Source organism: Lasiosphaeria miniovina, assembly GCF_030549165.1.
Source record: "Lasiosphaeria miniovina strain SMH2392-1A chromosome Unknown B0T26scaffold_1, whole genome shotgun sequence".
NCBI classification, from domain to species: domain Eukaryota; kingdom Fungi; phylum Ascomycota; class Sordariomycetes; order Sordariales; family Lasiosphaeriaceae; genus Lasiosphaeria; species Lasiosphaeria miniovina.
In genome coordinates, this window is record NW_026848220.1 from 7,780,801 (window position 1) to 7,792,824 (window position 12,024).

The 12,024-nt window shown below is 54.2% G+C and overlaps 4 protein-coding genes across 4 annotated transcripts; 1 reads left to right on the forward strand and 3 right to left on the reverse strand.

Annotated features, from left to right (window-relative positions):
- Nucleotides 1-1,863: 1,863 nt before the first annotated feature.
- On the reverse strand, nucleotides 1,864-2,897 carry B0T26DRAFT_99298 (uncharacterized protein). The gene is made up of 2 exons (XM_060448192.1): nucleotides 2,248-2,897; nucleotides 1,864-2,189 (listed from the first exon to the last, which is right to left on the reverse strand). The coding sequence occupies exons 1-2, from the start codon at nucleotides 2,667-2,669 to the stop codon at nucleotides 2,066-2,068; spliced, it is 546 nt and encodes a 181-aa protein (XP_060304120.1). The 5' UTR covers nucleotides 2,670-2,897; the 3' UTR covers nucleotides 1,864-2,065.
- Nucleotides 2,898-5,275: 2,378 nt separating this feature from the next.
- On the forward strand, nucleotides 5,276-6,409 carry B0T26DRAFT_634955 (uncharacterized protein; the record flags this gene model as incomplete). Its single annotated transcript, XM_060436678.1, has 3 exons — nucleotides 5,276-5,323; nucleotides 5,742-5,989; nucleotides 6,097-6,409. Coding segments are annotated over 3 exons (609 nt in total), but the record flags the coding sequence as incomplete, so codon positions are not given.
- A 434-nt stretch (nucleotides 6,410-6,843) lies between these two features.
- Nucleotides 6,844-9,005, reverse strand: B0T26DRAFT_691253 (Zinc/iron permease). Its single transcript, XM_060441113.1, has 3 exons — nucleotides 8,798-9,005; nucleotides 8,442-8,603; nucleotides 6,844-8,351 (listed from the first exon to the last, which is right to left on the reverse strand). Exons 1-3 carry the CDS (start codon nucleotides 8,823-8,825, stop codon nucleotides 7,177-7,179), a joined length of 1,365 nt encoding a protein of 454 aa, XP_060304122.1. The 5' UTR covers nucleotides 8,826-9,005; the 3' UTR covers nucleotides 6,844-7,176.
- A 207-nt stretch (nucleotides 9,006-9,212) lies between these two features.
- Nucleotides 9,213-11,113, reverse strand: B0T26DRAFT_842029 (uncharacterized protein; the record flags this gene model as incomplete). The annotated part of the gene is made up of 3 exons (XM_060447559.1): nucleotides 9,213-9,814; nucleotides 9,878-10,391; nucleotides 10,483-11,113. The coding sequence occupies 3 exons, from the start codon at nucleotides 11,111-11,113 to the stop codon at nucleotides 9,679-9,681; spliced, it is 1,281 nt and encodes a 426-aa protein (XP_060304123.1). The 3' UTR covers nucleotides 9,213-9,678.
- Between the last annotated feature and the right edge of the window lie 911 nt (nucleotides 11,114-12,024).

Sequence of the window (12,024 nt, forward strand, 5' to 3'; positions counted from 1 at the left end):
GGTGTGCCGTAGCACTTCCCATTAGCCTGGCCTTTATGAGCCTGTAATAACCCATTTGAGTCTACAAGAGAACCCCTTCAAATTATCGTAACAAGACCAGGTGCATGTAATTAATTGGGATTTTGGTATCTGATTCTAGCATACCTAGCGAGCACGTTTAGAGTTACCGAAGTTCCAAGCTTTGGGTGTCCTTTATTATCTTCTTCTCTTGTCTTTTTTCGATCTTCTTGCACGTCGTGATTGGAGTATGGAAGTAGGTTTGTTTATTCGTTTCGAGACTTGATAAATTTTCACTTTTATATAAAAATTTAACTAAATTCGTTTTTGTCCGAGTGAAACCAGGTTTTGTGAAGAAAAAGTCCGCTAATTCTTCCTTTTTTTTTTTTTTTTTGTTTTACAAATGCTCGTTTACTTAAACAGTAGGCACAGCTCAAAGAAAGCGTAGATTTGCTATTTGTACCAATTCTCTACATCCATAATAAACGTCTTGGGCCTAGCAGGTTTTTATAGCTTATAGTCGTTTTATCTTTTTCGCTCTTTTTTTTGTTTTACCTTGAATGCTATTTACGCATAGTGTGGCTGTGTCCGTGTGCGGGATCCATTATTTCCGCCAACGGACCATTGTTGGATTTTGAGTGCATGCAACCCTAACATTATTTACGCTACATTCGGGGTTGGGTTCCTTTTTGGAGAGCGTAACAATAGTGCGAGCTCGATCTGCAAGCTTTGGAGGGTAAGCCAAAGGATTTGAAAGTATCCGGGGTTCAATTCGTTGCCTGCCGCCCCGTCGGAAATTGCGGAGTTGAATCCTTCCTGCCGGATCTCCCGCTTTTCGAGTCACAAGGACTATGACCCCCCTGTATTTTCTTCCATTCCGAGACCCTGTTGCAAAATTCCACGTCATCCTCGGATCTGGGACCCAGCATAATAACTACTGAAAGAATCAGTAGTCTTTTCCCTCTTTTCAGGACCGTTGCAGTTTCACGGCGATTGGATAGTCCGATGCCTGAATATTTATTTGCGTGTGACTGTTGAAGATGTGAGGGGCCCTTAAAATTGTTCACAAGGGGGAGGCGACAGGTCCTGGAGCCCATGGTCTAAAATCATGGTGACCTGTCTCCCTTGTTGAAATGCCCAGCAGAGGCTTTTCTTAGCTAGTTCATTTATTCACCGTGATCCCATTATCGTCAAGTAATTATCCCGCACTGCGCTAATACTTATTTCGGCATTGGTGAATTGAGCAGTGCCTCTAATTTCTTTTGCTTTTCTCTCCAATTTACGGTTGACCATGCAGAAAAAGCTAGCCAGGGTGTATTGTTGCGTGATATTTTCTTCGCATTGCCACCAGAAACTGTCCAACAATTCCAAAATAGAACAAGGGCAGTTTGAAATATAGTTTTGTGATTATAAGGAATGTTGCAGTTTGGTAATGATTCAAGGCATTTGCTCAAGAAGTAATATCCAACGTGTGGTGCCTGTCTAGCAGCACGTAGATAATTAGGAATGTTTGGCTGTATCCGTACTGTGCTCAAATCAAACAAGGAGAAATTGACTGAAGTGAGGGCTGAGGGAGTCATCCGTGGCTCTGAAAGCTCGGTTTTTTCATTTTTATTCTTTTACCTCTTTCATACCTCTGCTAATCTCAAGGCTCAAGGTCTCTAGTGGCAGTTTAAGTATTTAGGCTGCCATGTCACTTGTTTCGAACAGCGAATATCGAACATTCCGGAGAGTTGATTAAACTTTTCTACAAAGTCGAAACCAGGCGCAGCTAGAAAATTTGAGATGTTTGCTTCGGTGGCCAACATATGCGCGTGGCTAAAATAGTGCCATCTCTAACATGTCTGTCCGCTGGCCGCAACCGACATATTCAAATCGAGGCTTGCTTTTCGTGGTGTGTTTTCTGTTCTTGAGGACAGGGTTTGACACACGGCGCTCACATTCCTCCCCTTGTGTTATTCGGCTCTCGATACGGCTTTCAAGTGCACACTAGCCATGGAAAATATCTCGTTGGACTCATCCATTTTTTGTGTGGAATCGAGTAGATAGTATCCAAAGACTGTTTTGACTAGTTTGGAACCAGGAGAACAGAGCGAGACGAAGAAACCCGTTGGGCAGCGGAACCTGCTGTTTCCAAGAGCCGCTGAGCATCGACATGATCGAGCTTTGAGTCCTGCTCTTCACTGACGTCGCTGAAAAGCAATCCTGTTAGCATCCCTGAAGGTCAGTCGCTCAGGGTTGAGAACGTACAGGGTCGCTAGCTGCGTGGCAAAGAAGAAAACCCTGGAGTAGGCAGCTAGCACGGCCTCGAACTCGGACACTGTGCCGATGACGATGGCGTGGACAAGAGAGGTGACGCCGGCCTGCTTGACCTCTTCGGACACGATGGAGATGGTCTTGTCGCAGTCGGGCAGAGTCTGGACTAGCACGGCCTGCAGCTTGGCCGAAACGACAGACGCCTCGGCAACGCACTGACCCAGCTGGTCGACATGCTGGCGGAACTGCTGGAGACGCGTCGACAGGAAGGCCAGCTCTTTCTGCAGGGCAGGGTCCCTGGCACTGCCGTCAGCGACGACAGTGTCGACGGCAGCTGCTGTCTCGCGTGCCTTTTCGGCCAGGCCCGAGCACGTGACTGCCACGCTGGCAGCGGAAAACGGAGCAGGGTTCTGCATTATGCCTGTGGGGTGGAGATTTTGAACGGCACCGCGACGGTAATACCTTAGCAGCCGTGTCCGGGTGGGATAAATGGGGGAGGGAGACGCAGGTGAAGGTTAATTTGCTTCTGCTAGTGATGGAAACCCCCATGCGAAGCTTCGATGGGACCAGCCCAACTGGGATGAATCGGGTGGAGTGTGGAATACCGTGGGGTGTTTTCGGGGTTGAAAAGGCGGGGTCTCGGTGACGAGAAAAAGATGAGCGAGTCAGATGACTTTGCGTTAAAATTTCAACCAGCTGGCTGAAACCGGTGCAACACGGCACTACGGGCTGGTTAGACGAGTTTTGAGCGTATCAAACTAGCAGTTCAAATGCCGTGAATCCATGGATATTGCTTCGCGGATTCTCATTAGACTTAGGTGCTACGTAGTACGCGAGGATGGGGAATAGTGTTCGGGAGGCAAAGTCAGCGTGTCATTCAGGCGCAACCCTAACCCTCTTGAGTGTCCCCTGAGCCCAACTGACAATCCGAAAAAAGAGAGAATGAAAGATAAACAAAGATAGGTACCCAGTGAGTTCTTGTCTCCATAGACACATTGAATGGTTCCGGGAGAAACATGGCTTCCAATTTATGAGTGAGCCATCTAAGCGCCTGATTACTATGCAGAGAGCCCACGGCAGAGGACGTCTATCCACCCTAAAGACTAGAGCCCGAGAGATAACAAGGACAACGCGTCTCAAGCTGACTATCGCTTGTCCTATGATAACCTACCGTCAGCTTAGTTTAGATAGATTTACAAGCATATTAATTGAGTTAGCCGTGGAGCCCAATCAAAACATGCACTGGTTCTACACTGCCACTGTAGCCCAACTGTCACTGGGCTATTAGCTCCCATGACAAAGACATCGCCTCGTTCGAAGGTAAATGGCAATAATGATATTACTCTCTGCTCTGAGTAAAATACCTGTTACATACCTAGCTATTCAAGAACAACCTGAGGCTTGCTCTCACTACTACGCTGCCATCAATCTGAGCTGCACGCAAAGACGGTCGTGTTGGGCACAGAGGTGCTGGCCGCGCACTTTTTGACGTCCTCCTTGAAGCGGAGGCGGAAAGGTGGGCTCGGGGTGCCCTAAGTGTGGCACTTGAGCTAGTGGCCAAGGTGGGCTTGGCCGCGCTCGGGCTGGGGCTCTGCAGCCACAGGTCGACAATGAGGCCCTGCGCTCACGATCAAACACGTAGTTCTGCAGGTGCGTGCCAGCCTGCGGATTCTACACGTCCTTGGGCAACTTCTGCGCCAATTTCACCCGGCCACCCTTGAATGCCCGCGCGTCGCTTATCTTCTCGTACTTGGTCTGGCACCTGTGGCGGAGCCAATGGTCAGATGTTGCTGCTTCGTGGCGGAAGTGGGTGTCTATGGTAGTGGCGGTGGCGGTCTGCCCTAGGGTTGAAGCACCAAGAACTGGTGTAGTATTTGGGGTACCTAAAATAAGACGACAGTATGTCGGCGAGGTTGTCGAGCGAGCAAAGAGTGTATGGGATCTCAATGAGACAAATTTGGAGGATGGACGAGGCGGATAGAAAATCTGCTCAATGTCGCGTTTAACAATCCGGGGACGATGACGACCAACCTAACACTACTTTATACCTTTTGGGCACAGCAAAATCCTGGACATGCTGCGAAGACCATAACCACGCCGCCGTTCAAATCAGGAGCTCAGCCAGTCATAGCCTCCTCCCTCAGTGCCCGGCCAGTATTACCATGAGCACATTCATTTCTAGCTGGAGGAATTCGTTCGAACTATTTCAGAGCCACTTTGATGAGTTGGCTTGGTCGCCGGCGTCGCCGATTACACGGAGGCCTGCTCAGCCTCGTGGTTGCAAGGGATATTGAAGCTGGAATCTGCCCTCTTCCAAATCGAGGCCGCCCTGGAATATGCCGCAATCTCCAACGTACAGAAGCGTACAAAAGCCTTGTCACCCCCCGCAGCCCAGCCTTGCAAGAAAGCTTCAGAAAGCCACAGATGCGTCTTGCCGTGCGTTCGAGGTTCAAGCTGCATCAGACCGCTACCAGTTTCAGACCAATTGCAAAGCAAATTACATTCACGTTCCGGTATCTCTCGAAATCCAAAGCGCTCAGGACTCAGGAGTTAAAACCTCTCGGAGCACAGAAAGGCTATTAGCAACAGTTATCATCATTAGATTGCTGAAGCAATGTCATTTTCCTATTTCCTTTAATCTTTTTCTCTTCCCTCTTTAATGTTCTATGCTTGAGTTATGATGTAAAAAAAAGTCTGAACTGGTTGATCCTTAACGTACAAACAACTGATTGTGATAAAGCAGTCGATTCGACCGAAGTTCAACCAATTACCAACCCAAGGCACATAGAGCCCAATCCAGGCATCACTCAAGTGCATGGATCTACGTGCCATACGGTGACGTCGGGGACTGACTGGCGGAAAGTCATTCGGAATTAGACTCTCCGGCTAGTCTAGAGACTTGATGAGAGGCCCACCTCATAGTAATTGGATAAACGGTCTAGAGAGTAGAAGCTAATACGGCGGCAATGGCCGCTCTATACACTGGGCTGGCCCCCAGGGCAGGTCGGCACACACAGTCCTGCCTGAATGTCCCCTGCCAAATCACACGACCCGCCGGCGACTTTACCCGGTTTCTCTCTACGGTCGACCACCGCCGCCGGCTGCCAAGCCACACACCCGCTGCAAAGGCCTCGACCCGAGGACGGGGGAGTCGACGGGGTTACCAGGCCGCCGTTAATTAGCCTATATTTGCTTCCTGGGATATATGTTTGCTGTATTGGACAGTCTCTCACTCACCTGGAGCTTGGCGCCAGAGAGAGGCAGGAGATGAGAGGGCACTGTTCTGCTTGGAACACTAGTAACCATCTCGATTTGTGATTTACCCCCCCCCCCCCCTTGCCCAGCTGCCCAGCCATAGCATGCATACAATGGGTTCCACATACAAGATTGTCGTTGCCGTCTTGCTGATCGCCAGCAGCTGGGCAAACGCGGCCCCAGCAGCATCCGGCGACAACAGCGTCAGCAGCCCGAGCCTGGACCGGCGGCAGACGACCTCCAAGTACTGCGCGTCGTCGGGGGTGTGCTACCTGCAGATCGTGACGTCGGGGTCGAACCCGACGTTCCGCATCGCCATCCCCGACGGCGCGGCGGCGCCCTTCGACACGCTGCTGCAGATCATCGCGCCCGTGTCGCTCGGCTGGGCCGGCTTCTCGTGGGGCGGCGGCATGACGCTGAACCCGCTCACCGTGGCCTGGCCCAACGGGAACAAGGTGACCGTGTCGTCGCGGTGGTCCAAGTGAGCCGTTCTTTCCATCCTTTGGTCCTTGGAGAGAGTATGAGATATTTAAACCCCCAAATCCGAGATTGCTGACCATTGCTTCCCTTGTCCCTTGCGCTACACAGCGGCCGCACACTGCCCGGCCTGTACAGCAGCGCGACGTACAAGACGCTGAGTTCGTCCAAGAACGCGACGCACTGGGCCGTCGAAGTAGCCTGCACGGGGTGCAGCCGGTGGAGCGGGGGCTCGCTGACCACGAGCGGCAGCATTAACACGTTTGCGTGGGCCATGAGCCGGACGGCGGTGGCGCAGCCGGCGAGCACGGGCAGCAGCTTCTCCATCCACAACAACGTCGGCATGTTCTCAGACGACCTCAGTGCTGCCAAGACGCCGTCGAGTGTGTTTTCGCAGTACATCAAGAGCGCGGCGAGCTCTTGATTTGTTGGGAACGGCCCGTTGCTGAACGGCTAAGGTGGATGGAACTTCAGCAAGGAGGACTACTAAGAGTGTAGCGGCGATTAGGCGAGTCGATTGCATTGCTGGGCGCTGCATATTATGATCTTGAACAGTCCGAGAACACGTGAGGGTTCAAGAATGGAACTCTGTTCAACTAGATATCAAAGTTTACTCGATGAACATCTCCTGTGCTATTTTCTCATCCGGCAAGTGTGTGTGATTCCTGGAAACCGCAGCCATCATTTCGCTAGCAATGCGGGCTGACCGGCGGCTGTCAAATAAAGGGAGACGGTGTTCAGATGGAGTAGATCACATCGCATCGAGATAAGACAAATAGTTATCTACTTCATTAGAGTATAACAGTAATAAGTGTAGGGGTTGGAGCAACCCGAGCTGGATAGCTCCAAAGCCCCTATCCCGAGAATAGCTACGGGTGGCGACTAGTTTTAGGTGCGAGCACTGCTTGACCGGTGCCGTAGACCAAGTCACAAAACACACAAAACAAACCATGACAGAAGGTTAACTACAACCGGAAACCCAAGAGAACGTTAAAATGCGAAATCAATTTCCAAGACCTTGATGCGAGCATCAGGAAAAATACACGGATGTAAAATTTCAAAACGCCACCGGTGCAAGCGTCCTCGAGCAGTGCCACTGCCAGTGGCATAATATCAGTGTCCATGCTAACCCCATGCCTATGCCGACAACCAAAAGTGACAACCAAAAGTGATACTCCAACATAATTAGTACTATGCAAAGGCCCCCACCGCAGACATGAGGCCCGCACCCCCTACGACAGCAAGGAAGGCGCTCACCCTCCTCCGACCACGCAGCGTCGTGTAACTCTTTTCCGCCAAAAAGTCCTCGGCCAGCAGCTGGACCAGGCCTGCAAAGAGCAGCAAGCCGCTAGAGATGGCATTCATAAAGCCGACCATGAGGAGACCCATCTGGCTCATGGGGTCGTAGAACTGGTGGATGAACAGGCCGATGGCCTGGCCGATTGGTGTTGTAGTCCCAAATGCCACAACCATGAGCCACGGCCGCAGGGATGACTTGGGGAAGTGGATGGCAGCGATGCGCGTGCCCAGCGCAAGGCCCTCAAACGATTGGTGGAAAGCGATTGCGGTCAGGAAGACAGCAAATGTCGGGCCCGTCGCCACGGACAAGGCCATGCCGATGAAGATGCTGTGGAAGAGGATGCCGGCCTCGAGAAGCACGCATTGCAGGAGCAAGCGTTTCTGCTCTTCGGCGTTGGGAATCTGCGCCGAAGGCTGTGGTTGGGACCTCGGCTTTGCACAAAAGGACTGCTGATTCAACGGCTGCGTCTGGAGGTCCAAATCGTCGTGCCCGTTTGCGCCTAGTTCGTCAAGGGTGAGTTCAAGGTCAAACGAGGCTCGGTCGGGATCGTCCCCCAAGTCAACACCCCGCTCCTTCATGCCCGCATCACGCGGTGTCTGAACCCTCGGCGTGCCCCCCGGGAGAGGAGAAGCACCAGCGACCAAGCCGTCCGAGGACCCCACATCGTGGAGAGCGATGTTCGCGGGCCGGTGCTCATGGGCCCGAGAGCTAGAGAACACTTCCTCGTGCAGATTCGATGCCAGGCCATCACGCTCGTCAACCGACTCATCCTCCCATATGTTGTGTGAATGCGAGTGGCCGGCCCCGCGAGTGGTAAGATACGACTCGAGCGCAACGACGACAAGCGCGGACACCATGGCTATAAGACCGGCCAGTGGCTTGTAGCCTTTGCTGAAGGCGTATGGGAGGCATGGGTCGGTCAGGGAGTTGAAGGCCGTCGGCAGGAGGTGGACAAAGGCGGTTGCCATGAGCACGCCCGTTCCAAAATGCTGACAGAGGAAGATCAAGGTTTTCTGGCGCTTGCCGCCTTTGGTCAGTCGGCGGGAGACGATGGGGAAGCCGCAAGCTGTCGCACGGGCACGCTGTCAGTCTCGAACGGAAATTTCGTATCTGGGGAGCATCCCACGACGCGGAAAAGGCAGGATGTGCGACATACCCACGGTGCTCAGTAGCAGAATCAGGAACAGGGCAAATACATGCAGCCCGGTATCGTACTCCCCTCTCTTCCCAGAGCCGCACTGCGGCCGACTGTCAACATCGTCGCGTTTCGAGAGCTCGGCGCGGAGCCAGTCTGTAGGAATCGAGGACCACGAGAAGTCTAGTATAGTAGTATGTGCGCGTGTTAGCTGTGGCGGGCAAGATCGGTTGTGTCACGGCCACGTCGATCATGAAGTTGCGCTCCGAGATAGGCGTCGACGTGGGGCCGAGAGCGAGATAGAAGACGCCCATCGGTCGATGCGCCGCGATGTTTTGGGGGCAAGCACGGACGGGAAAGGAATAACAAGGACTAACCACTCGCTCGGAGATTCAGTGTCTCCATTCTCCTTTAATCGAGGTGGTCTCGCCTCGGGCATGTTATCCTGGCAGCCAGGGTGCCAGTTGGGAATCGCGACAATGTCGAGACGTTGCAAGTTGGCAGTTTAGAGAAAGACGATACGTCCGTAACTGCCTGCAAGTTGGCCCACATTCCAGGTTCTGGAACACTGAGATCCATCCGCCCATTCCCAGCGCCCCATCCCCTGACCCCAAATGGGTGCCTGCCAGCCCGTATTTTTTAGCGTCGTTCGTAGCGGCGTTTCCCGCCTGCTGCAGGCCTAGCCCCTGTAGCGGTTTCTTGGGCAGGCATCCACGGGCGGGCTGCCGCTGAAACCGCCAGCTGGGAGGCACGCGCCGCTGCGCCTCCTACTCTTTCTCACCAACAACAGACGAAACATGGCCGCGGGAGGTTGCATGCGGCTCTTTTCTCCCTGCAGCACCATTTCAGCGCGGCGCAAACTCCCTCGTCCGTGTAACGACCGCTGGGCACTTCCGTTTCGCCAAGTGCCTCAATGCATGTTCTCGCGGCACAATCGCCGATGCCAGGAATTGGAGACCGCGCTGCTGCCAAGGGTGAAAGAGAAGTACGATTCTTGCACCTCACTTTGCTCTCCTCTGTCCCCCCAATCGCTTTTTGGGGCGAGAAATTGGAGTATTGAATTGCTCTAGGCAGTAGCTGGCTAGTATCGAATAACTCAACCTTCGTTACGCCGTCCCGCCGTCCCGCCGTCCCATCTTCGAGACGCGCCTACGGATACGTACATAGCTATCCACCGTTTCCCGTTTCTCGTTCCCCGCTCCCCGTTCCCCGTTCCCCGTTCTCCGTCGTTGTCCAAGGCGCTCGATTGCCTGAGCGTTCACGATGCCTTCGGGACGGCCGTGTACCATGGATACGCCGTCGTCATTGGCGATCCGTACGATCCCAGGCTGTTATAGTCCTTTGTCGTTGGCGTCCCAAAGAAGATCTTCTGCACAAAGGGCAGGATGGAAGTGCTGTGTGTTTTGAACCCGTGTCAGCTCAGCGCTCTCTTTTTCGAGGCAGGGGAAAGAACTTACAAGCCGCTCATGTCACAATGTCCGCCGCTGCGCACGCTCATGCCAATCTTGTCGCCGGCGCCCAACCAGTCGTAGACAAGCTTGGCCGCCGGGTAGACGATGACGGCGGTGGCCTTGCTGTTGGTGAACTGATCACCGGTGCCCTGGTCAATAATAAGGGCGCGAGGCGCAATGGCGGCGGCGATGGTGTGTGCGTCGTACGGCAGGTTCTCGGCGTGGTTGACAAAGGTTCCCAGCTTGCTGTCACTCCACCACCCGGCCCCCGACTTGCTGTTCTCGAGCGTCTCGTCCTGGCCGCTCATGGCGTGATACCGGTACGGCCCAATACCCTGCACGCCCGCGGACATGGGCATCGTGAGCGTGATGCGTGTGTCCAGCAGCCCGGCTGCCAGCGCCCCTTTCCCGAGCCGCGAGCACCCCGTCACGCCCACCCGCGTCGAGTCGATCTCAGGCACGGTCATGTTGAGCCCGTCGAGCGTCCGGTGGAAGCCCCATGCCCAAGCTGTCAGGACGCCTGCGGTCGGGTTAGTTGCCGCCGGTCTTTGCCCCGTCTACCATGGTCGTTGACACAGTTCATTCTGGACACACGTCACGCACGTACTCACCAATATCCCGCCCCTTGTACACATCCCAGAACGCGCCCGTCTTGGAGTTGCTGTCGGCCGCAACCGACGTGTAGTCGAACCCGACAACCGCAATGCCCGCGCTCAGGTAGGGCGCGTTTTGCATGCCGCCGATGTTGATGACCACGGGCGCCTTCTTGGAAGCGGACGCGCCAGAGGGCAGCGTCAGGGTGGCCTTGAACTTGCCCGTCTTACCGCCGGCCGTCACGGCAATGTTGACCGTGCTGCCGCTTCGCGTGGCCTCGACCTTCTCTTGGCTGTGGTCTGGGTAGTAGCCGAACTGATATTCCTGCAGCAGCTGCAAGATCTCGGGCTGCCGGCACTTGTACCACTCCTCGGGCGTCTGCACGCGCTTCTGGCCCTTGCCCGTCATGACATCCTGCGCAAATGTCGAGGACGACGCCGCGTTGTCCGTTGTCGTGTACTTCAGCGGCAGGAACGGGTCCGGCATAGTCGACTGGACCGGCAGTTGCTGCCACGTTGGGAACGGCGATGGGATCGCGGCGCAATCGACGGCCGCGTTGCTGCTGTCCTGCTGAGACTCCACCGCGGGCAACGCCGCAGCGCTCCCTGCCGCGATGGCGCCGATCAGGAGCTGGGCACCGGTCCGCATCGTTGATCCCGTATCAAGAACTCTCGGGGGTGTACAGATCAGTGTAAGCCCGGTCCGTGAGACGATTGCGTCACATCACTGTTCCTGCGAGCGAGGCGAATGTGCATGGGAGGCCCAAACAACCACCCCCCTCCCTTCATATATATTTGCTCCGAATCCCCATGCCCTCCCATCGTCCGAACATGCACTCGCAATCCTTGCCCCGGATTGCTTGGCCCGTGTGGGGTAGGCACATGGGAAATAGATGGACGCGCCTCGAGCAACTGTTGGCGGGTATTAGCCAGATTGGATCGGCGTCGTAACTGCCGCCATATCCGCCAGAAACAATATCCCCGGCGCCGAAAGGGGGCCATAGAAAAACAATGGGAGTTGCTGGCAGGGTGGTATTGGTTTCTACTTGCGTATTTTGCCATGAGTGAAGTGTCGCGTGCGATTCCGCTCTCCTGCCGGCGAAGACAAGCCCTGCATTTTTCGCGCCGTGTCAAGAGGTCGGGGGTTACGTGTGCGGTACTATCAAGGAGAGTCGCTGTGTAATGCAAAGCGGGAACTGATCGAGCGGTTCACACAGAGCCAAGGGCTGGGACGACGGAGACTTTAGCCGTCCCCCGCCCCGAAGCATTCCATTCGGGGAATTCTGTCACAATGCGGTGTCTCAGTTACGAAGCACTTCCCGCAAACAAAATACCGACTGCGTTTTGGTTGCTGTCGCAGTCACAGCCTGCACAGAAAATACATGGAGCCAAAAGAGAATTACCAGTCACCAGTCACCAAGTAATATTGATCGTGTGCCAAATGTGTCAATTGCCAACAACTACCTAATGCATGCCTGTCTGGTATAACAAGTTGCGTCTCTGCGCTGGCCCTGGTCTCCCAGGTTTCCAGGCGGCACCACGAGGAGGTGCAGAGTCCGA